General features: G+C 44.2%; 1 protein-coding gene across 1 annotated transcript; it reads left to right on the top strand.

The window, feature by feature from the left end:
* Window positions 1-25,007, top strand: ZSCAN20 (zinc finger and SCAN domain containing 20). Its single transcript, XM_079930381.1, has 8 exons — window positions 1-38; window positions 5,995-6,519; window positions 9,556-9,742; window positions 10,084-10,160; window positions 10,438-10,522; window positions 11,943-12,635; window positions 19,882-20,307; window positions 20,879-25,007. Exons 2-8 carry the CDS (start codon window positions 6,046-6,048, stop codon window positions 22,135-22,137), a joined length of 3,201 nt encoding a protein of 1,066 aa, XP_079786507.1. The 5' UTR covers window positions 1-38; window positions 5,995-6,045; the 3' UTR covers window positions 22,138-25,007.
* Window positions 25,008-25,080: the final 73 nt, after the last annotated feature.

The raw sequence follows: 25,080 nt of genomic DNA on the forward strand, positions 1-25,080 counted from the left end.
AACACTTCCGCCCTGTTGTGAAGTGGGTGTCTCGGTGGGTGAGTCCGGGTGGCGGGGCGGGGGCAGTTGAGACTCAAGGCTCTAGGCTGGAGACTTAGGAGTTGGTGGTGTCACGGGGGGCCGGGGAAGGTGAGAGGGGAGAAGGAAGCTTTTATGTGGGGTGGGGGTGAGGGGCGGTCAGAGGATGAAGCGTCCGGAGATGGAAAGGGTCATAGAGGGGTCGGGGATGCGGAGGGAGATAGAAGGCCCTGGCAGTGGAGGTTCTTAGAAGGGTGTGTAGGTGAGGGGACCGGGGGAGGTTCTGAAGGTGGAAGGGTCTGGAGACCTTATAGGGAAGGATAGAGGATTCTGGGGCCCTACAAGAAGTGAAGGTGAGTGGGCCTGAGCATGAAGCCGGACCTTAAAAATAGTGTTCCAGCCCCTACCTGCTCATCTAAAACAAACATCAGAGTTGATACCCCCGTACACTTTCTTTAATGGTCTTGACCTCTGGAACTCAGTGGGTGGGACTGGCTGTTGTGTTCCTCCCCAAACCTGCACCTCTCCTTCTGCCTGATGGAAGTGAATGGTACCAACATCCACTTTACCAGGCGCCCTCTGATTCCTCTTGCATTCTTCCACATCCAGGAATATTCAGATCTTTCAGTTTCCTTAATGTATCTTGAGACATTTCTTTGTCAGGGTTTTTGCTGAAGCTTACACCTTTTCACCTCCACAGTTTGGACAAACACATTGTAACTACCGTGATCTATTGAACCCAAATCAGATTTGGCCTTCTACTTAAAAAGCTTCATTAACTCCCATCGCCTATGGAATTAAGTCTGAACACCTTAGCCTGACATTCAAGACCCTTAATGAACTCCCTTTCCAGCCTGATCTTCGTGTTGTCAAGGTTATCCCCATATCTCGGGGAGGCTGTTTGGTTTTCCACCATTATACATGCTGGTCTGTCTGCTGAGAATACACTCCCCCATCCCCCCCATTCTCTGCTAAGAGAACCATTCTTTGTTCTAGAACCAACTCAAAGGTTACTTTGTTTAAGTCACCCCCCACCCCAGCTCCCACAGACCTCTTTTATTGCATTTACCACATTTGATCATAATTATCTGTGGGGTTTTTTTTTTTTCCTTTTTTGTCTCTTCCACTGTACTGTGTGCATCTCCAGGACAGGAACAGTTTCTGCATCACCTCCATTTCCCCACTGCCCAGCCCAGAGTAGTAAGTACTTGATGTAAATCAAATAAGTCAGTAAATCCTTGATGAATATGTCAATAAAGACCATCCAGGGTGAGCTTTGCTATACCAGGCTTGAAAACTGCTTCGTCCAGTGGATTTCCATGGGTGTGAGCTTTAGTCTTCTCCTGCCTGTCAGGGCCGTCTTTGCTGGAAGCTGATTCAGTGCCTATGGGAGTTTAAGCCAGGGGTGGCAAATACACGGAGTGTGTGCTGCTACTCCCCCTCCTGTGTCTGGAAGTCACAACTCATTGGTCACAACACATACTCACATGGGATTCAGAATCCTTAGCACAGTTGACTGAAGTTGGTGCCTTGAATGAAACCTATTTGCTCTCCCTGGTTTAAGCCCTTAAGTGTAAGGTCTGGCTGCTTTAAGCAGTAGCCTGGACTGTCAGCCAAGTGAGCTTGATAGCCTTCGGGAACTCCCAGTTTCTTTCTTTTTGCAGGTCACAGACTAGTCTTGACCTTTCCCGTGGGACTGGGGCAGAGCTTCTATTCCAGCCCACTGTTCGCTGGCGCCCCACTAACCATGTCCACATCCACAGGAGCCAGGATGCCCCTCAGCTTCCCTGGGTTTATGAAGGGATCCTGGCTTTACTGGCAGATCCCTCATTGCTGAGAGGAATCTGTACCCTTTCTAGGTCTTCCTGGCTATTGGAAGAGACCTTTGAGATCATTTAGCTGAAAGGTGGCAAAGTGACAGCCCATGCTGAGTGAAGCCTACCATCATCCTCTATTTAATCCTTATGGTGTTTGAAACAATTTTGAGTTGGTTGCCAACGTTTAGAATTGCAGAGTTCTAGCTTCTCTGGGAAAAGTTGGAAGGCCTGGGAACACTGGGCCAATGTACGCCCTGGTGCTCTGTAGTTGGCTGCAGTCCCCACTCCACTCGTGTACTCACTTACATTGCCTGACCCATAGCCATTTAAATTTGTAACCGTTGATTCTAGTCTCCCTGTTTCTTTGCTGTGTTCCCGTCTCACTAATTGGGGAGCCTGGGGCAGCTGCTGAGTAGAGTCTGGCTGTTAGCTGCAGTCTAGATAGGCAGCTGCCGAGGCTACATGACCTGTGCAAAGTCACACAGCTGGTAAAAGGCAGGAGCGGAACTGGAACCCTGATCTGCTCCCTCTTGCCTTCATGTTCTTTGCACTCTCCATACCATCTTCTCAGGGGTTTGGAATACTGGCCAACCTAGAGGAGGCTCTGTGTGATGGTTAAGAAAAATGACTGGAGAAAACTGGGCTTAGATCCCAACTCTACCACATGCTGGTTGTGGAACCTCACATGAATCTTCTTCACAGAAGCTCAGTTCCCTATATGTGAATTGGGGACGTAGTGAAGTCATACCTTACGGGCTAATCATATTCTAACGTCAGCACAGAAGGTGAAAATCGCATTTAGCCAAAAATCACAGTCAGCTTGAAAATCGTTTGGCTAGGAGCCATTTAGAAACCAACGTGCCGTCTTTTAATAAGCTAATAGCACAGCTGGGGTTTATTGGTTGAACGTTAGATGAAAGAGCTGGCTTGTGTTTAGTGACCACAATGTATGAAAGACACTCTGCTCACTCTCAGTGGAAAGAGGCTGGGGGGAGCTGAATCAGTCTGGGGACCAGCAGAGTCATGGGTATCATCGCCACGTGCTCTGGAATAGACACATAGTGAATGGAACTGGCTGCACTATTTAAATTATGTCCTTTCCTTCTCTTTCTGGTGTTTGTACGTAATTTAGTATGTGTAAGTTACAGATCAGTGTAAGTCAGCTCAACACTAATGACTCCTCAGCCGCTTGCCTGGAAGATTCAGTGAGATCATGAATGTAGAACACTTAGCGCCAAGCCTGGCACCCCGTGGGCACTCAATAAATGGATACTCTTTGAGGTTGCTGATCCTCGTGAGCCCCCATATTTCTGGTAGTCTCAGGACTGAGGAATGCCGTTGTCCATTTTTCCTCTGTCAGCTCTGTGTGAAGTCTGCTTTGCTGACTGTGTTGACCTCCCTCTGTGGCTAGACTGCTATTCATATTTGTCTAAGAGAGTAGCAGAAAAATCTTTCAGATTGTATTTGAAACTGACCTTTGCAACTTTCAAGTATTCCCAGAAGAAAATGCCTATTATCTGAGACTCTTTGGGCCTGGTGGGGCTACTAATTGCCTGTTTTTGTTAGTGTCCACTCTGTGCCAGAGCATACACCTCTTTGCTTGCTTTCTTGACTGTCTCTCTCATTAGACTGTAACTTTGATGAAGGTGAAGACTGTTTGTCTTACTCACTGTTGGCGCTTTAGCTCCCAGTACAGTGCAGGATCCATAGTGGGACTCTGCAGATGACGGGCGAATTAGTCTTCGTGTGAGACAGTGATGCAAATGTGTTTGGACTGGTGCATGATTAAGGTGTGGTTAAAAAAGAAATTTCATGAAAGGTTAATTCTTTAACTCAATGTAAGTTATGAACCTTCCATAGCCCATTAGGCTTTTGATGTATCCGATTTACCATTTTAATAAAAGCCAAAATTTCCGATGGCCCTGCTATTTATCAGACACTGGGTTGGGCACTATGGATGCAGAAATGGGTAAGATACAGTAGTGGCTCTAGCAATACAATCTAATGGGACTGTCAGATGTAAGAACAGGTAACTACAATAGTGTCGGGTAACACCTATGTTAGAGGTACGTGCCAAGTGCTTTGGGCACACAGGATGAGGGGAGGTGATTTTTGGAGAGTGGGGATGGGAGCTGGGCATGACAAGGGCACGTCAAGAAACTCTTAACAGGTGAGGTGACATTGAGCTGGTAGCTGAAGGACAAGCAGGAAGTTGCCAGGTGGTCCTGAGTTGTGTTCCTAGCCTCTCCCTATGTGTGTGGAGGTCCTTAGGACAAGCCTTTATTTTTCATCACCCTTGCCTGTTTGCAGACAGTCCAGTCAGATGGCCTAAAATCGAAATATCACCCTCCCTCCATTCTCAATTCAGCTGTGTCATTCCCACTTGGAAGCAGCTAGCAGCCTCCTGTGAGTGGGTGTTTTTAATGTTATCTATATCTGTTGGGAGTGACGCAGAGAGCTCATTTTTCCAGATAACCCAGCGTGAGTGTCCTCAGAGTCTTCATTGTGTAAAAGAAGCAACCCCCAGGCGTTCACTCAACAAGCGTTTACTGAGAGCCTCCTGTGTTTACTGCACCTTGCTTATTGCGGGGTGGCGGAGGGGAGGGGTGTGAAAAAAAAGAGTGAGCTATATTCCTTGCCCTCAGTGAGGCTGTAATCTTTCTGGGGACACACATGTGTACACACAGCCCTCTAGTACAATGTAGAACATGGGAAGTGTCACAGAGATGGAAATAAAGAGGAGAAAAGAATTCCTTTTGACATCAGCAAGAAGGTCATTCTCTGTTTTTTAATCTAGAAAGTGATTAATTATAAGCCTTGCTTCATGACGCATCGCCGTTATCAGTTGGCCATTATTTCACTGTTATTGCTTCCTCTGTGTGCTGAGTGCTGTGCTAGGTCCCGTAGGAAGCGTACGATCTAGTGGGTAAGATAATTACAATAAAGTATGTTGAGGGTAATGGTAGAGAACACCTGAGGTGGCATGGGAGCATGTGGCTGAGGATTGAATCTTGTTTCAGGGCACAGGGAGGGCTGCTTGGAAAAAGTACAATTTCAGCTAACAGCTGCATGAAGGAAGGGACGAGACTGTTCCCAAAGGAGACGGTGGCGTGTGGGAGGGTTCAGCGGGCAGCCTGTTGCAGGAGCCACGAGCCGTGCCTGAAACACCCTGCCAAGTGGGAGCGTGGTCAAGAGATGAGGTGGAGACTTGGGCAAGGCTTGCCCTTTATCCTGAGGGCAATGGGAGGCCAGTGGAGGGTGTTTAGCAGGGAAGTGACATGGTCAGATTTTGATCTCATCTGGTTGTGTGAAGAATGAATCAGGGGTTGGGGTGAGGGGAGTGAAGGCAGGGACATGAGTTAGGGGGCTGATCAAGTGAAAGCATGTTTTTTTGGACAAGGAGGTGACACTGGCTGGGGATGGAGATGCTGAGAAGGCCAAGAAGACCCAGCTTGGTGATGAATGGATGTGGGAAATTTGGAAAAATGTGATGACCATGTTTCTGGCATGGGTACCTTGATGGAAGGTGGTGCCTTCACTGGATGGAGAGCTCCAGAAGAGGGAAAGGCTTTCAAGAGAAAATGATGAATTCAGTTTTTGACCCATTGAGTTGGAGGTGCCTAAGAAAGAGTCAAGTGGAAATGCCTTGTAGGTGGTGGGACTTTGGAGTCTGGAGACAGGTCTCGGCTGGAGTTTTGGGAGTCATCAGTTTAGAGATGGTGAAAAATGGCAAATGGGTGGGATGACCAAGGGAGAGTGTAGAGTGAGGGATTTTGCAGGGAGAGCACTCTTAGAGGAAAGCTTAAGGCCCAGGAAGAAAGACCTTATGGAGGGGGCGACATTTGGAAAGCAACTTGAGGGAAGGTCAGACTTGGGACACATGTAGAGGGAGGAGGGCTGGGCTGGGACCAATCATGGCAGCCTTGATGCCCAGCTCAGGCGTTTAGGGTGTCCCGGAGGATTTAATACTGTGCTGTCTTCCTCCAAGGTGTGCCGGTGGCTGGTTTGGTGGTAGATTGTGGACTAACTTCCTGCTTACGGGAAAAGGCGTTTCTTAGCAGTCCCACCCCACGCAGAGCAGTGGAAGGTGTGTGGGGAGTGGGGAAGGTGAGGCTGCTGGTCCTATTGTTCACACTGTCCCTTGTCTTTCTGCCTTCAGGGGCTGGGGGAGCATTTCCTCTCCCAGGAGCCCCTTGAGGACACACTACAGATGCAGGAAGACGCTGGACAAGGACGGCCAGCTGAAAGGAGGCATCCAGGAGAGACCATGGCTGTAGCCCTGGAAGCCCGGGCCCAGGCCTCCCCGCTACCAGAGCCTGAAGAACTCTTGATTGTCAAGTTGGAGGAGGACTCGTGGAGACCAGACTCCCAACCCCGGGAGAAGGACCATGACCCTGTCCCTGGCCCCGAGGCCTCCCGCCAGCGCTTCAGGCAGTTCCGGTACAGGGATGCGGCGGGACCCCACGAGGCCTTCAGCCAGCTCTGGGCACTCTGCTGTCACTGGCTGAGGCCGGAGATCCGCCTCAAAGAGCAGATACTGGAGTTGCTGGTGCTGGAGCAGTTCCTGACTATCTTACCCAGGGAGGTCCAGGCCTGGGTACAGGCGCGCCACCCTGAGAGTGGCGAGGAGGCAGTGGCCCTGGTGGAGGATTGGCACCGAGAGGCGCGGGCCGCGGGACAGCGGGTGAGGCAAATAGTCTGTTCTCAAAGGAACAGGTCGGGCAAGGTAGTGGGGCTGCAGCTAGGTTGATAATTGCCAAAACCACAATAATAATATTATCAAGCATCTGACATTTATTGAACAGTACCATGTACCAGGCACTGTACTAAGTGCTTTGCATGTATTAACTCATTTAATCCTGTCACCAGTTAAATGAGATAGATACCGTTAGCCTAATTTTACCCATGAGGAGACTGAAGCAAGGGAGAGAGAAAGGTAGTTGGCTCAAGGTCACTGGCTACTAGATGGTAGAGGCAGGATTTGAATTCAGGCAGTCTGATTCTGAAGCCAGGATTTGTAACCACTGCTCTAAGCCGCCTCTCAGTACCATATTCACAGTACATTTAATTTGTATTGTGTTTTATACTTAACAGAATCTTTTTACATATGTGATCGCTTTGGATGCCTACAGCAGTAATGTAGGTAGACAGAAATACAGACCATGTTTATGTTAGGCTTCACTCTGGGTGCTGTGCCTTCTATGGATGTGGACAAATGTGTAACGGCCTGTGTCCACCATTATAGTATTGTACAGAATAGTTTCACTGCCCTAAAAATCGTCTGTGCTCCACCTCTTCATCCCTCCTTTCCCCCTAATTTCTGGCAACCACAAAGCCACAGATCTTTTTACTATCTTCATAGTTTTGCCTTTTCCAGAATGTCATATAGTTGGACTCATACAGTGTATAGCCTTTTCAGATTGGCTTTTTTCAATTTGTAATGTGCGTTAAGGTTCCTCCATGCCTTTTCATGGCCTGATAGCTCATTTCTTCTCAGTGCTGAATAATATTCCATTGTCTGGATGTACCGTGGTTTATTTGTCTATTCACCTACTCAAGGACCTCTTGGTTGCTTCCAAGTTTTGGCAGTTGTGAATAAAGTGGCTGTACACATCCATGTGCAGGTTTTAGTGTGGTGCACAGGCATTTTTGATGGATTTTTTTTTTTTATTGAAGTACAGTTGATTTACAATGTTGTGTTAATTTCTGCTCTACAGCAAAGTGACTCAGTTATACATATATATACATTCTTTTTTATATTATTTTCCATTATGGTTTATCACAGGATACTGAATATAGTTCCCTGTGCTATACCATAGGACCTTGTTGTTTTTCCATTCTATATATAATAGTCTGCATCTGCTGACCCCAAACTCCCAATCCATCTCTCCCCTGACCCCCCTCCCTTTGGCAACCACAAGTCTGTTCTTTATGTCTGTGAGTCTGTTTCTGCTTCGTAGATAGGTTCATTTATGTCATATTTTAGATTCCATATATAAGTAATATTGTATGGTATTTGTCTCTTTCTGACTTACTTCACTTAGTGTGATAATCTCTAGTTGCATCCATGTTGCTGCAGATGGCATTATTTCATTCTTTTTTATGGCTGAGTAGTATTCCATTGTATATAAGTACCACATTTGATGGATTCTTAATTCACCTTACCCCAACCAATATCCTACTGAATTTTTGCCTCCTGATTGTCACTTGAATCTACTTCTTTCTGTGTCTCCAATGACCATCCATAGAATGAGAATCTTTGCTTAGGTGTAGTAGTAGTTGGAGGAGCTAGGGCTGGGAGTGAGGATTATTGTTGAGTCTAGTCCACAGTACTTCTGTGGGTTATAAGATTGTAACTATAACAAAGTTATTTTTATCTTGAACACAAAGTTATTATTTTCTTAAAATGTTGATAAACAGGTGTTTTCTCTCTGTGAACCACACAGGACATTGTTGGGTCCCCTCACTGGGAATGGCTTTTGATGATCATGGCCCATTCTTATATATCTTCTCAAAGATAAAATTCCTCTCTGTGAGAGCGGATTTGAGTTCTCAGATTGGCCAAAAGATTTTTGGAGTGAAGTTTGGCAAACTCAATAATAAAGTTTGATGAAGATGGATATTATTTTGGGTAAAAATAATAAGGTTCAGGGCAATGTATATATATATAGTTGCTATCTTTTGTGTAAAAATGGGGAAAATAAGAAAATATATTTACAGTTGCGTGTATATAAAGAAACTTGAAAGGATGCAGAAGAACCGTGTTTACCTGTGGTGAGGAGTCCAGGAAGATACTGGGCAGGTGGAATGGAGACAGGTGGGGATGGGGTATTTTCACTGATTATATCCTTGTGTATATTTTCTATTTTTGAACGATGTGAGTATTGAAAATGCCTATTGAAAAAATTGTAATACTTTTTTTAAAGTTAGGTGTTTCTGTGACACAATGAGATTGTTCTATTGTTGGGGCTTTAGGGCCAGGAAATAACATCTCAACCACTACCTCTGAATTTGGAACCAATTGAGAGAGAGATAAGAAATTAGCTTTATGATTGATAGAGCTGAATTGGGTAATGTTATCTCTTAATTGAGTATTTCCTTTTATTATATGTATATTCTCCATATCTCTGAGTACTTTTTTGCCTAAACTTCTACATTGAAATTAAAATTGCCACTTCTGTTTTCTTTTTGAGTTACAGTGCCTTATCCCTGCGTATCTTTCTGTTTTGAGATCAGATGTGCCTTTCTGAAACAGCACATTCTTTCATTTCATTTTAAGATTCCATCAACAATTCTTTGAATTTTCTTTGCCTTTCAGCAGGAATATTTAGAGCAATTACATTTAGAGTTATAGTTGTATCTGCTTTTATGCTTCCTTTTGCCTTTTAACATATACCTGGTTAACTTTTATCTTTATTTTAATGTCACAAAAATTTTACATAATTTATCTTGTTATGATTCAAAAATGTTTTGAGTAATAGTGGCCTCATTTAGACACTTGCATAGCCTTTCTGTGTTGAATAGAAGGTACTCATTTGGTGGTATAAATGCTGGTATGTTTACTGAAATTAGTCTGATGGCTTTGTCGTCAAACGTTAAGCCATCTTTGGTTTTTAAAAAGAGCCTGTTAACCTCTGAACCACAGCTGTACTCAAAAGAACATGCCCTGCCCTACCAGTTATTGAACTTACGGTTGGGAATTTTGGCTGTCTGTGTGTAGGAACTGGAACTGTGTGCAGAAGAGACCAGGTCCTTAAAGACAGTGAAGGAATCTCAGAGCTTCCAGCTGTGGACAGCAGATCACTGGCCCGAGGGACAGTCCCAGAAGCAGTGGGTGAAGAATCCATGTCCTGACCTTCCCCAGCGTCTAGACACCAAGATGGCACTACAGCCCTTGAAAGAGGGTGGTGAGTACCAAGAGTCAGGGACAGTAGTGTCTGATGGACACCCTGAGAAGTAAGAAGATGAAGCTCCCAATGGTGTTAGCATACCCCACTGTAGCTGAATCACGTAGCAGGTTCAGGCTGGGCCTGGGGCAGGCTGGTGATCGTAGGAGTTCAGGGCTGACATCTCACACGTGGCAGCTTAGGAGCTAGATACTCTAGAAGGAAAGAAAGTGGAAGTCTGCGCTGGCTGCAGGAATAGTCTCAGTTTGATCCAAGCAAGGGTTTAGGAAAGCTGGACCTGAGAGGGAGGTGGTTTTTTGAGAACCAGAGCTTGGGTTTCAGAGATATTTTCTCCTCCTCAGCTGTCCTCACTCCCCGAGTCCCTACTCTACCAAAGATGGGAAGCGTTGGAGATTGGGAGGTGACAGTGGAGTCTCAGGTAAGCTGCTGTTTGTTCCTCCTTTCCTGTCATTACTTCTCCTGTGCCCTTGCCCTGCTCCTCTCTTCTCTCTCTGCCCTGCTGTCGGGTGCAGGGTGTGAGCCTCTGCCCCTCATCTCTCGTCCACTGGGCCTCTCCTGGGTCAAGCTGCTCCTTAGGATGCTAGCCTCACACATGGTGTCGCTGTGTCCATTATATTTCCTGGGGCCTGGTGGGACTCCCAGGCTGTTTTGAAGGGTCAGTGACATTTGATGTCCTTCTGTTGTACATCCCGCAGGAAGCCCTGGGTCCCGTCAGACACGCTGAGAAGGAGTTCTGCAAGGACCCCCCAGGAGACAGCTGTGGGAACGGCCTGCCCCTGGGTAAGGAAACAGTGCCCTCTGGATAAGATACGCTCGGGTTTCCAGTACACTCAGTTCCCAAGGAGTGTTTCATCACTCCCTAAGACTCATGGCTCTGTGAAGTCTCTGGAATTTCAGACCTAGGGGGAAGACGTGCTCTTTGTGGCCAGCACTGTGGCAGCAGGGACGGGGTGTGGGGCGTGGTTTTCTGGGCCGGCAGGCTGGCTGCCAAGAGCCTGCCCTCTCAGCGCTCATTATCTTTTATTTCCTTAGTACATTCACCACCGTCCCAGGGCTGCGCCCAGCCTGCTGGCCCAGAAACCCAGTCTTTTCAGCATCAAACAAGGTCCATCTCTCGGGGCAGAGTCAAGTGAACTAAGCCCAGGAGACTGACGTGTTTAAACCACAATGAGAAATAAATATCACAGGGCTCAAAATACTTGAAGCCCTTATGACCAGCACAGACCCCTTTCTCTTTAGGCACATTTTCACAGGAAGTCAAACAATAATGAACATTTCCCCATGGAGCCTGGGATCAGTAAGAGGAGAGTTAGACGTGAGAGTGGGATAAGGTGGAGAGAGAGTGGCAGGTCTGACTCACGGCAGTAAAGTAAGACACTAGGAGCTGTTGGCTACTTGCTGGGCACTGTATCCTTTTTACACATGATGAAAAGTGTGCCCTTTTTACACATGATATCTGGGGAAAATAGTGTTCAAAGGAACAACCTTTGGGAAATGCTGAACTACAGAATCCTTAAGCCTCTTTTAGCTCTAAACTCTTTCATCTAGTTTTCTTCAAATATCTATTTTAATTAAAGCCTTCCTATTTGCTGTGGTTGGGAGCTATTTGGACATTTGTCCTTTAAACACAGCTAAGTGTTTTGAGAAATATGGAAATTTATTTTCTCACAGTATTGGAAGTCCAGAGGAGGGTATGCTCCAACCACAGTACATATTGGCTCAGCAACTTCACAGCGGACCTGGGTTCCTTCTTTCTGTCTGCTCTGCCATTCTTTGTGTCAGCTTCATATTAAAGGTATTTTTTGTCATAGGCAAAAGGTGGATGCCAATGGCATTTGAGACCTCAAGTTCCTAGCAAGAGAGACTCACACCACACATAACCTTTCCTCCAACTGTTAAATTTATTCTGATTTGACTAATTTAGGGCATGTGCCCATCTGTGAACCAGTAACAGTGACTCTTTTGCATGATGTATTTCATAACACCAACCAAAAAGCAAATGAACAAAGCATACAGGTCAATATATTTCTGATGAGATTACCTCTAGTTACCTCTCCCTTTCTTTCCAGACTTCTTAAGGGATTAGCTTGGGAATTTCTCTTTAGTTTCTTGCAGGCAAATGTTTCAAGGACTTCTTAGACAAACGCCTTGCTCAACAGATCATTTCTACTTAATCATGTCTCTTCTTCCTTTTGTATAGGAGTTCCAGTTTCAAAACCAACCATCATCTCCCAGCAAGAGCAAGGACCAGAATTTTGGGGTCCAAGATTTGTAAATTCTGGACAAAAGAACCCTGAAGATTACAGCTGGGATACTGAGCAGACAAAACCAGCTCAGGCATTGGCCTGGAGGGATTCCAAGGCCTGGGAAGAACGATATCAGTGGGACGTGGAGGATGTGAAAGTATCAGGTGTGCACTGGAGCTATGAGGAGACTAAGACTTTCCTGGCAATTTTGAGTGAGTCTCCTTTTTCTGAAAAACTCCGGACTTGTCACCAGAACCGCCAGGTGTACCGGGCCATTGCAGAGAGGCTGAGGGCACAGGGCTTCCTGCGGACCCTGGAGCAGTGTCGCTACAGAGTCAAAAATCTCCTACGGAATTACCGGAAAGCCAAGAGCAGCCACCCACCGGGGACCTGCCCCTTCTATGAGGAGCTGGAGGCCCTGGTGAGGGCTCGGACGGCCATCAGAGCCTCAGATGGCCCAGGAGAGGCTGTGGCTCTCCCCAGGCTGGGGGACAGTGACATGGAGGTGGATGAGCAGGAGGAAGGGGGCTGGGAGCCTGAGGAAACAACGGACGACTGTAATGCTGATGACAGTCACCTGGCCACTGAAGAGTTCGTCCACAGACCCAGGATTCCAGGGGGCCCAGCTCTGCTCCAGAGTCGTATTGGTAAGAACATTGGGGCTTAATCGGATCCAGATTCCAACCCTCTCACCAACCAAACCTCTGCTCTGTAGTTCAGGGCACAGTCTGGAGTGATGCTGCTAGAGTAGGTCATCCTCAAGCTCCTGTTCTCTCTCCTATGATCAGTTCTGCTTGTTTGAGTTTTCTTAGTTATAGAAGCAAACACTTAAATTTTTTTTTAATTTTTTTACAATTTTTAAAGGTTACTTTCCATTTAAAGTTATTACAAAATTATTGGCTATATTCCCCATGTTGTGCAATACAGCCTTGAGCTTATCTTACGCCTAATAGTTTGTACCTCCCATTCCCCACCCCTATATTTGCCCCTCCCCACTGGTAACTACTAGTTTGCTCTCTTATATCTGTGAGTCTGCTTCTTTTTTGTTATATTCACCAGTTTGTTCTATTTTTTAGATTCCACATATAAGTGATAACATACAGTATTTATCTTTCTCTGTCTGAACTTATTTCACTTAGCATAATGCTCTCCAAATCCATTCACGTTGCTGCAAATGGCAAAATTTTGTTCATTTTTATGGCTGAATAGTATTCCATTGTATATATATATTCCACATCTTCTTTACCCATTCATCTGTTGACAGACATTTAGGTCGTTTCCATGTCTTTGCAATTATAAATAGTTCTGCTATGAGTATTGGGGTGTATGTATCTTTTCAAATTAGTTTCTTTGTTTTTTTGGATATATACCCAGGAGTGGAATTGCTGGGTCACATGGTAGTTCTATTTTTAGTTTTTTGAGACACCTCCATACTGTTTTCCACAGTGGCTGCACCAATCTACATTCCCACAAACAGTGTACACTAGGGTTCCCTTATTTCCACATCCTCGCCAATATTTGTTATTTGTAGACTATTTGATACCAGCCATTCTGACAGGTGTGAGGTGATATCTCATTATAGCTTTGATTTGCATTTCCCTGATGATTAGCGATATTGAGCATCTTTTCATGTGCATGTTGGCCACCTGCATTTGTCTTTGGAAAAATGTCTATTCAGTTCTTCTGCACATTTTTTAAATTGTTTGCTATTTTGACCTATGCTTTTTTGTATATGTTGGATATTAATCCCTTATTGGTCATATCATTTGCAAATATTTTCTCGCATTCAGTAGTTTGTCTTTTCCTTTTGTTAGTGGTTTACTTTGCTGTGCAAAAAGAAGCAAACACTTTTAAAACCTTAAGCGACCTTAAAGAGCTAATTCAGTATTTCCCAGAGTGTGTCACTGGTAGTATGGGGATGATCATAAGTGTTACCTGAGTGAACTTTTAATTTTAATGTGTATGAGCATATCAACAGGTGATTTCACAAATAGTAAATTTAGGCAAAGAAAGATGTTGAGTGAAATATTTAATAGATAGAGCAGAAATCATAACAGTATATACTTGAACAACTGATGCTAGGGAAACACCCAGTCCCTGTAAAACTGGAAATACAGAAGCCCAAGCTGTGAAGTGTCAAGACCAGAGCCCAGGGATCCCACCTCCGATTTTATTTGGTTTTCCCTCCACGATGCTGCCTCCCTGGCTGCATCATTTAGATGCAGAGGAAATGAAAATAGACCACCTCCTTTTCCTTCTTCCACAAAAGAGGAAAGGGATCTCAGTTGGACTCTATTGTAAGATTATCTGGAGTCCACTTATGTCTTTAGGGATTCTCAGTTCCCATGTTTGTTAAAAAGGCAATTCATAAAGTAAGTAGAGAGTAAACTTATACAAGCCTCTTAGATAGCCTAATCCACCAGCGGGCAGAAAACAGAAGCAAGAAGAACTACAGTCCTTCAGCCTGTGGAACAAAGACCACATTCATAGAAAGATAGACAAGATGAAAAGACAGAGGGTTATGTACCAGATGAAGGAACCAGATAAAACCCGAGAAAAACAACTAAATGAAGTGGAAATGGGCAACCTTCCAGAAAAAGAATTCATACTAATGATAGTGAAGATGATCCAGGACCTCAGAAAAAGAATGGAGGCAAAGATTGAGAACATGCAAGAAATGTTTAACAAAGACCTAGAAGAATTAAAGAACAAACAAACAGAGATGAACAATACAAAAACTGAAATGAAAAATACACTAGGAGGAACCAGTAGCAGAATAACTGAGGCAGAAGAACGGATAAGTGACTTGGAAGACAGAGTGGTGGAATTCACTGCTGTGGAACAGAATAAAGAAAAAAGAATGAAAAGAAATGAAGACAGCCTAAGAGACCTCTGGGCCATTAAACACAACAACATTCACATTATAGGGGTCCCAGAAGGAGAAGAGAGAGAGAAAGGACCCGAGAAAATATTTGAAGAGATTATACTCAAAAACTTCCCTAACATGGGAAGGGAAATAGCCCCCCAAGTCTAGGAAACACAGAGAGTCCCATACAGGATAAACCCAAGGAGAAACACGCCAAGACACATAGTAATCAAATTGGCAAAAATTAAAGACAAAAATTATTGAAAGCAGCAAGGGAAAAACGACAAATAACATACAAGGGAACTCCCATAAAGTTAACAGCTGATTTCTCAGCAGAAACTCTACAAGCCAGAAGGGAGTGGCATGACATTCTTAAAGTGATGAAAGGGAAGAACTTAGAACCAAGATTACTCTACCTGGCAAGGATCTCATTCAGATTCGATGGAGAAATCAAAAGCTTTACAGACAAGCAAAAGCTAAGAATCAAAAGCTTTACAGACAAGTGAAAGCTAAGAGAATTCAGCACCACCAAACCAGCTCTACAACAAATGCTAAATGAACTTCTCTAAGTGGGAAACACAAGAGAAGAAAAGGGCCTATAAAAACAAACCCCAAACAATTATGAAAATGGTAATAGGAACATACATATCGATAATTACCTTAAGCGTGAATGGATTAAATGCTCCCACCAAAAGACACAGGCTCGCTGAATGGATACAAAAACAAGACCCATATACATGCTGTCTACCAATGACCCATTTCAGACCTAGGGACACATACAGACTGAAAGTGAGGGGATGGGAAAAAGATATTCCATGCAAATGGAAATCCAAAGAAAGCTGGAGTGGCAATACTCGTATCAGACAAAATAGACGTTAAAGTAAAGAATGTTACAAGAGACAAAGAAGGACACTACATAATGATCAAGGGATCAATCCAAGAAGAAGATATAAAAATTATAAATATAAATGCACCCAACATTGGAACACCTCAATACATAAGGCAACTGCTAACAGCTATAAAACAGGAAATTGACAATAACACAATAACAGTGGGGGAATTTAACACCTCACTTACACCAATGGACAGATCATCCAAACAAAAAATTAATAAGGAAACAAGAGCTTTAAATGACACAATAGACCAGATAGATTTAATTGATATTAATAGGACATTGCATCCAAAACCAGGAGATTACACTTTCTTCTCAAGTGCACATGGAACATTCTCCAGGATTGATCACATCTTGGGTCACAAATCAAGCCTCAGTAAATGTAAGAAAATTGAAATCATATCAGGCATCTTTTCTGACCACAACGTTATGAGATCAGAAATCAATTAAGGGAAATAAACATAAAAAACACAAATGGATGAAGGCTAAGCAATACGTTACTAAATAACCAAGAAATCAAAGAGGAAATCAAAAAATACCTAGAAACAAATGACAATGAAAATACGACAATCCAAAACCTATGTGATGCAGCAAAAGCAGTTCTAAGAGGGAAGTTTATAGCAATACAATCCTACCTCAAGAGTCAGCAAACATCTCAAATAAACAATCTAACCTTCCACCTAAAGAACTAGAGAAAGAACAAACAAAACCCAAAGTTAGCAGAAGGAAAGAAATCATAAAGATCAGAACAGAAATAAATGAAATAGAAACCAAGAAAACAATAGCAAAGATCAATAAAACTAAAAGCTGGTTCTTTGAGAAGAAAAACAAAATTGATAAACCATTAGTCAGACTCATCAAGAAAAAGAGCGAGAGGACTCAAATCATTAAAATTAGAAATGAAAAAAGAGGAGTTACAACAGACACCGCAGAAATACAAAGCATCCTAAGAGATTACTACAAGCAGCTCTATGCCAATAAAATGGACAACCTGGAAGAAATGGACAAAATTCTTAGAAGGGTATAACCTTCCAAGACTGAACCAGGAAGAAATAGAAAATATGAACAGACCAATCACAAGTAATGAAATTAAACCTGTTATTAAAAACCTTACAACAAACAAAAGTCCAGGACCAGATGGCTTCACAGGTGAATTCTGTCAAACATTTAGAGAAGAGCTAACACCCATCCTTCTCAAACTCTTCCAAAAAATTGCAGAGGAAGGAACACTCCCAAACTCATTCTATGAGGCCACCATCACCCTGATACCAAAACCAGAGAAAGATATCACAAATAAAGAAAATTACAGACCAAAATCACTGATGAATATAGATGCAAAAATCCTCAACTAGCAAACAGAATACTAGCAAACAGAATCCAACAACACATTAAAAGGATCATACACCATGATCAAGTGGGATTTATCCCAGGGATGCATGGATTCTTCAATATATGCAAATCAATGTGATACACCACATTAACAAATTGAAAAAGAAAAACCGTATGATCATCTTAATAGATGCAGAAAAAGCTTTTGACAAAATTCAACACCGATTTATAATAAAAATTCTCCAGAAAGTGGGCATAGAGGGAACCTACCTCAACATAATAAAGGCCATATACGACAAACCCACAGCAAACGTCATTCTCAATGGTGAAAAACTGAAACCATTTCCTCTAAGATCAGGAACAAGACAAGGATATCCACTCTCACCACTATTCAACATAGTTTTGGAAGTCCTAGCCATTGCAGTCAGAGAAGAAAAAGAAATAAAAGGAATACAAATTGGAAAAGAAGAAGTAAAACTGTCACTGTTTGCAGATGACATGATACTATACATAAAGAATCCTAAAGATGCCACCAGAAAACTACTAGAGCTAATCAATGAACTTGGTAAAGTCACAGGATACAAAATTAATGCAGAAAAATCTCTTGCATTCCTGTATACTAATGATGAAAAATGTGAAAGAGAAATTAAGGAAGCATTCCCATTTACAATTGTAACAAAAAGAATAAAATACCTAGGAATAAACCTACCTAGGGAGACAAAAGACCTGTATACAGAAAACTATAAGACACTGTTGAAAGAAATTAAAGATGATACAAACAGACGGAGAGATATGCCATGTTCTTGGATTGGAAGAATCAGTATTGTGAAAATGACTATACTACTCAAATCAATCTACAGATTCAATGCAATCCCTATCAAATTACCAAGGGCATTTTTTACAGAACTAGAACAAAAACTCTTAAAATTTGTATGGAGACACAAAAGACCCTGAATAGCCAAAGCGGTCTTGGAGGAAAAAAACGGAGCTGGAGGAATCAGGCTCTTGGACTTCAGACTATACAACAAAGCTACAGTAATCAAGACAATATGGTACTGGCACAAAAAACAGAAATATAGATCAATAGAACAGGATAGAAAGCCCAGGGATAAAACCATGCACCTGTGGTCAACTAAAATATGACAAAGGAGGCAAGGGTATACAATGGCGAAAAGACAGTCTTTTCAATGAGTGGTGCTGGGAAAAGTGTACAGCTACATGTAAAAGAATGAAATTACAACACTCCCTAACACCATACACAAAAATAAACTCAATATGGATTAGAGACCTAAATGTAAGACCGGACACTATAAAACTCTTAGAGGAAAGCATAGGAAGAACACTCTTTGACATAAATCACAGCAAGATCTTTTTTCATCCACCTCCTAGAATAATGGAAATAAAACCAAAAATAGACAGATGGGACCTAATGAAAGTTAAAAGTTTTTGCAAAGCAAAGGATACTACATACAAGATGAAAAGACAGCCCTCAGAATGGGAGAAAATATTTGCAAATGAATCAATGGACAAAGGATTAATCTCCAAAATATATAAACAGCTCATTCAGCTCAATATTACAAAAACAAACAACCCAATCCAAAAATGGGCAGAAGATCTAAATAGACATTTCTCCAAAGAAGACATACAGATGGCCAAGAAGCACAGGAAAAGCTGCTCAGCATCACTGATTATTAGGGAAATGCAAGTCAAAACTACAATGAGGTATCACCTCACACCAGTTAGAATGGGCATCATCAGAAAATCTACAAACAACAAATGCTGGAGAGGGTATGGAGAAAAGGGAACCCTCTTGCCCTGTTGGTGGGAATATAAATTGATACAGCCACTATGGAGAACAGTATGGAGGTTCCTTAAAAAACTAAAAATGGAATTACCATATGACCCAGCAATCCCACTACTGGGCATATACCCAGAGAAAACCATAATTCAAAAAGACACATGCACCCCAATGTTCATTGCAACACTATTTACAATAGCCAGGACATGGAAGCAACCTAAATGCCCATCTACAGATGAAGAAGATGTGGTACATATATACAATGGAATATTACTCAACCATAAAAAGGAATGAAATTGGGTCATTTGTAGAAATATGGATGGATCTAGAGACTGTCATACAGAGTGAAGTAAGTCAGAAAGAGAAAAACAAATATGGTATATTAATGCATATATGTGGAACCTAGAAAAATGGTACAGATGAACTGGTTTGCAGGGCAGAAATTGAGACGCAGATGCAGGGAACAAACGTATGGACACCAAGAGGGGAAAGTGGTGGTGTTGGGGGGTGGTGGTGGGATGAATTGGGAGATTGGGATTGACATGTATACACTAATATGTATAAAATGGATAACTAATAAGAATCTGGTGTATAAAAAAATAAATAAAATTTTTAAAAACCAAAAAAAACCCCAATAAATAAATAAATAAAGTAGAGCACATGTATTGAATGGGTACAGAGACAGTGTCTTGTATCTCAGTTACAGGCCTTTCCCTGAACCAATCAGCTGAAGCCAGGAACGTGGGTCAACTGGTATAATATGGCCACTTAAATCCTCCCCTTTATCCAAGACTCTTAAATGTTAATAGAGTCTCTTAGAAGGGGGTGGGGATGGGAAGCCCTGGCACAGCCTTGAGAAACAAGGGTATATTCTTTGCTGGTGTGCCAGGCACCTGGACGATTTCCAAAGTGCCTAGGTGTTTAGCAGGGCAGGTGACCCCAATCCCCGATGACCTAGGCAAATCTCATCAAGTCTCTCAATTCTGAACTCTTCACTCCTGACAGCAGGTGTGCACTGGGGCTACGAGGAGACCAAGGCCTTCCTGACCATTCTCAGTGAGTCCCCATTCTCTGAGAAGCTTCGCACTTGTCACCAGAACAGCCAGGTGTACCGGGCCATTGCAGAGCGGCTGTGTGCACAGGGCTTCCTGCGGACCCTGGAGCAGTGTCGCTACAGATTCAAAAACCTCCTTCGAAGCTACCGAAAAGCCAAGAGCAGCCACCCACCGGGGACCTGCCCCTTCTATGAGGAGCTGGACTCGCTGATGAGGGCTCGGACTGCGGTTAGAGACATGGGGACCAGCAAGGAGGCAGTGGGTCTTCCTACTTCTGGGGAGAGTGGTACCCAGGTTGTCAACCAGGAGGCCTGGGATGAAATGGCAGGTGAAGATGCCATCAGATCTCCAACCCCAGGTCCTAAAACCCCAGACACTGGTAAGCTTGGAGTAATTAGATGTCCACAAAATCTGCAAGCATGCAGAGAGAGTGTGGAAGCCAGGCACATTTCTTTTCTCTGAACTAAAAGAGAGAATGAAATTGAATAAGTTAAGGATTTGTGCTTCGCTGAGATTATCCAGTCTCTAGCTTAGTGTAATCCCCTAAATAAGAAAAGTAGTCAGTCTAGATTTTACTTGGATTCATCTGGGAAGTTATAGAGTTTATTCAATCTCATATGACATAGGCCATACTGAATGTACCAGAAGAAAGTGTTCATTGTTCAGTAGTGGGATAGGGTAGCTGGCCAGGGAGACTGACAGCTGGCTGCTTGGGCTGGGGCTTACGGCTCCCTTGGTGGAGTTAGCATGTCCCAAACTCTGTTCCTAAGCTTTACAGGTCAGAAATGCATGTGTGCGCTGAAACTTGATCATTTTCATGTTAGTCACATTTATAAGCTGTGAGATATAAAATATAAGTACAAATTCATGTTAGCCAAATTCACAAGACACAAGATCCGTATGTATAAATAGACACTAACTAATGAATGCATTTCTGTCCATTCTTTCAGGTTTTGAGATGAGGCATGAGGATGAAGACCAGATTTCAGAGCAAGACATCTTTGAAGATTTGCCTGGAGCCTTATCAAAGTGTACTGCAGAGGATGATTGCTACCCTCATGATTGGGGGGAAGACAGTGAAAATGAAAACGAAGGTAAAGGGCAGTGGGGAAATCCATCCCAGGATCAGTGGGAAGAATGTTCTTCTGAAGAGGACTTAGAAAAACTCATCGATCATCAAGGCCTGTACCTTGCAGAGAAACCCTTCAAGTGTGACACGTGCGTGAAAAGGTTCAGCCGGAATTCGCAGTTAATCGCCCACCAGCGGATACACACAGGTGAGAGGCCCTACAAATGCCTTGAATGTGGGAAAAGCTTTAGTGACCGCTCCAACTTCAATACCCATCAGAGAATCCACACTGGAGAGAAGCCCTACAAATGCCTTGAATGTGGGAAAAGCTTTAGTGACCACTCCAATCTCATCACCCACCAGAGAACGCACACGAGGGTGAAACCCTATAAATGTGGGGAATGTTGGGAAGGCTTCACCCAGAGCTCAAACCTTCTGAAACATCAGAGAATCTACTTGGGAGGAAATCCTGATCACTGTGGTGAGCCTGGGAAAAACTCTGGCCAGAGCCCATCCTTTAGTGCTCACTGGAGGAACTCAGCAGAGGAGACATCTCTGGAACAAACTCAGAGTGCCAGTAAGAACTTGAATTCTCCTGGACTGCAAAGCACCAACTCAGGGGATAAACTTTATCAGTGTTCCGAATGTGGAAGAAGCTTCTCCAAGAGTTCTGCCCTCATCAGTCACCAAAGAATCCACACGGGAGAGAAACCATATGGATGTGCCGAATGTGGGAAAAGCTTCAGTAAAAGCTCCACTCTGGCCAACCACCAGCGAACCCACACTGGGGAGAAGCCGTATGAGTGTGCGGACTGTGGGAAATGCTTCGGGGAGCGTTCCAAGCTCATCACACACCAGAGGGTGCACACAGGAGAGAAGCCCTACAGATGCCTCGAGTGTGGGAAGTTCTTCCGTGACCGTTCCAACCTCATTACCCACCAGAGAATCCACACAGGAGAGAAACCTTATAAGTGCAGAGAGTGTGGGAAATGCTTTAACCAGAGCTCCAGTCTTATTATTCACCAGAGAATCCACACCGGGGAGAAACCCTACAAGTGTATGGAGTGTGGCAAAGATTTCAACAACAGCTCCCACTTCAGTGCCCACAGGAGAACCCATGCAGGAGGGAAGGTGTCATAGGAGACAAAAGAGAAAAACGTATATTTAAATCTCCCAAGATCCTAAGATGTATGCTAGAAAGAAACTGTCCCAATTTTTAAGATTAGCGTGTACCTGGGGAACTTACCTTGGTACAGTCCAGGTAATTCGGAAGTGAATTACAAATGCTAATGATCCAGATTTGAAGGCACTTTTCTTAAGTGTAATGTGTTTTTTCTCCTGCAAAAAAACCCACACAATCCTCAGGCTGCCCTTATATTTGCTGTCATGTAAGAGCTTTATCAGTGTTTGAGCCAGACTGGTAACTGAGGGGATTAGAGGTAAATCAGTGATCCTGAGCAGTGATTCTAGACCTTGCTGTGCCTTCACACCGTCCACATGTACACACGCCCCATCAGTGTGCATTGGCAAATTCTCATACGTGGCCATTTTCCGTTGGGGCGTAACCTCCTGGGAGAACTTTGAGACTCTCCAGTGATGGGGGCATAATTGAGAATCAGTGGCCTAGAGCAGCCACCATGAGCTTATCAAAGGGTTGAAACAACAGTGACATCATTACTAGATCATTACTAATAATAGCAAAAGTAGCCAGCATCTATCGAGCTCTTCAGCAGGCTCTGTGCTAAGCACTTTGTATACATCATCTCCTTTACTCCTCACAGCAGCCCCAGGAGGTACTAATATTTTCCCCATTTCCCAGAAGAGAGAAGTGACTTGCTTGGGTCACACATCTGAAAATGGCAGAGGCAGGATTCAACCAGCTCTGTCTCTAGGGCCTGAGGTGCTTTCACTGCTTCACTGAATCCCCTTTCACATTGGGGCAGGTAACTCAGGTGCCAAAGCACTTTGTAGACCACATTTTCTGTTAAAATTCCCTATGAGTTCTGTTTTTAACATATATGGACATTGAGAATCCCAGAAGATTGAAGGACTAGGGATGTTCACAGTTGGCAATGTGCTTTGAGCAAGGCTGAACTCATCAAAGCACTTGATGTGAATTTCCATCTTCACAATAATATGGGTGAGAGACAGAGGTGAGTTGAGATTGGGAACAATAATGTAGCCAAAGTGATGTTTCTTCCAATGAGATACAGTTTTGGCTAAGGAAATGGGGTTTTTAAGAATTTCCCTTATTCTCAGGGGGTCAGCCCTGCTTCCTGTTAGACTTGGCTGGGTCGTAGGTTGACCCTTAAGAAACCTGGGCTTGCTGGCCAGTGCTCACTCACCCTGGTGTGTTGGCCCCCTGGCCCTTTCCCTCCAGGAACAGCAGAAGCTTTGCGCCAAGGCTGAGGCAGAAGTGGGGTGGAAGGAGTGGTGTGTGTGGAGTGCCGCGGAGGGGGCTTTGAAGGCTATTGCTTAATCCAGGTTCATGGTGCACTCTTACTCTGAGCCATCTTGGCCCAGACCTACCCAGTGCTGTCGAAATGTTGGCCGTAAAGACCTGCGTCCAGCTCCAACAGGCTCAATCAGAAAGGTTCACACAGGATGGTTTCCTAGTTCGCAGCGCTTTGGCCTCCAGGATTTCTCCTCAGGAGGGTTAAACAATGTTGGCCAAGGACTATGGTTTCCAAAGGATTTTAAAGGAGCATCCCTCTCCTGACATCCGCCTATGATACTGGGAATGCCGTTCATACCCTGGCTCGTTCATCAACTTGGGAAGTACTATTAGATAGTAGATGTGAGGGAACCTTGAAGAGTGGAACTCTGCATGTGAAGCAGTCAGTGGGGAGATTGGCGCTCCCACCGACGTTATCACACCTTAGTCCCTTCCTTGGCTTCCCAAGAACCTGCTTACCTCGGATCACTGCCTATCACCCCCTTCCTGGTTTACCTCTTCTGGCTCACCTTACCTCTGAGGAGCAGGGCCCGTGAGTGAGCCCTGGCTTTCAACCACCAGGTGTCAGTAACTGCAACAGTAGGATGGTGGGTAGGGAACCACCTGAGCCAAGAGGAAGGATCCTGGAGGAAGGGAAGGGAGGTCCAGGGAAAGACCAAGTGGTATGAAATAGCATGGCTTCAGGGTGGGGCTGGGACCATAACTTCTTAGCTCTATTGGGGTGTAAATGGGAGATGAGGAGTGTTAGCTCAGATTAGAAGGGTGCGGGGGTGGGTCATGGAGGACGCGTGGCTGCTGAGGGGGACATGGTCAGATGCGCGGTGTTGAAACCTAATAGCTGAACAGAACCTGGCTATGCTGCAGTTAGGACAGCCTGTTGGGACACTGTTGCAATATTCCAGGTAAACGTGAGGGTCCGAACTAGAGCAGGGGTAACGTTGAAGAGGAGGGGATGATTCGAGAGGTTGCACAGGTAGAATTGAGGACAGCAGAGGAGAGCCAGGATGCCTGGGTGGCTGGTGGAGCCTGCTGTCATTCAGAACTGGGATCACAGGAGGAGGTGGAGATAGGGCAGGAGGGCAGAAGATCAGAAGTTTAATTTGGGCCATTTTGGTTAGGGACATCCAAGAGGCGATACACTACGAAGGAGGCATTTGGATATCTGGGCCTGAAGCTGCGGGGAGGTTAGGACTAGACAGTTATCTGTATGCTTGGGAGTTACCTTCATGTTCAAGTCACAGAAAGGCTGGGCCCGGGACAGAACTGGAGAAGCACTACGTGTAGAGGAAGATGCCCCTCAGAGGAGATCTAGACTACCCCCCAGTCCCACCACCTCCTGCGCACTCCAGCCAACTTTCGGACACTGCCTCAATCGCTGCTGACACCGGAATTGTCAATGTAGTTCTGAATTTCCTGGAACCTTCCCTGTAGAAGCCAAGCTGAGCTCTGTGTAGAAGTGAGATAATGGCCCTCTCTCCTCCCAAGCATCACCCGTTCCCCTGCTCTTGGAAGTGTGCTGGTGTCTCATGTTCTCAAGTGAACAGTTTTGATGTTTATTACCTATTGGTCCTTTCTCGTAACTCAGGTTCAGCCATGAAATCGAGGGCATTGTGGGCCAGGAGAGAAAG

Source organism: Stenella coeruleoalba (assembly GCF_951394435.1).
Source record: "Stenella coeruleoalba genome assembly, chromosome: 1".
Taxonomy (NCBI): Eukaryota; Metazoa; Chordata; class Mammalia; order Artiodactyla; family Delphinidae; genus Stenella; species Stenella coeruleoalba.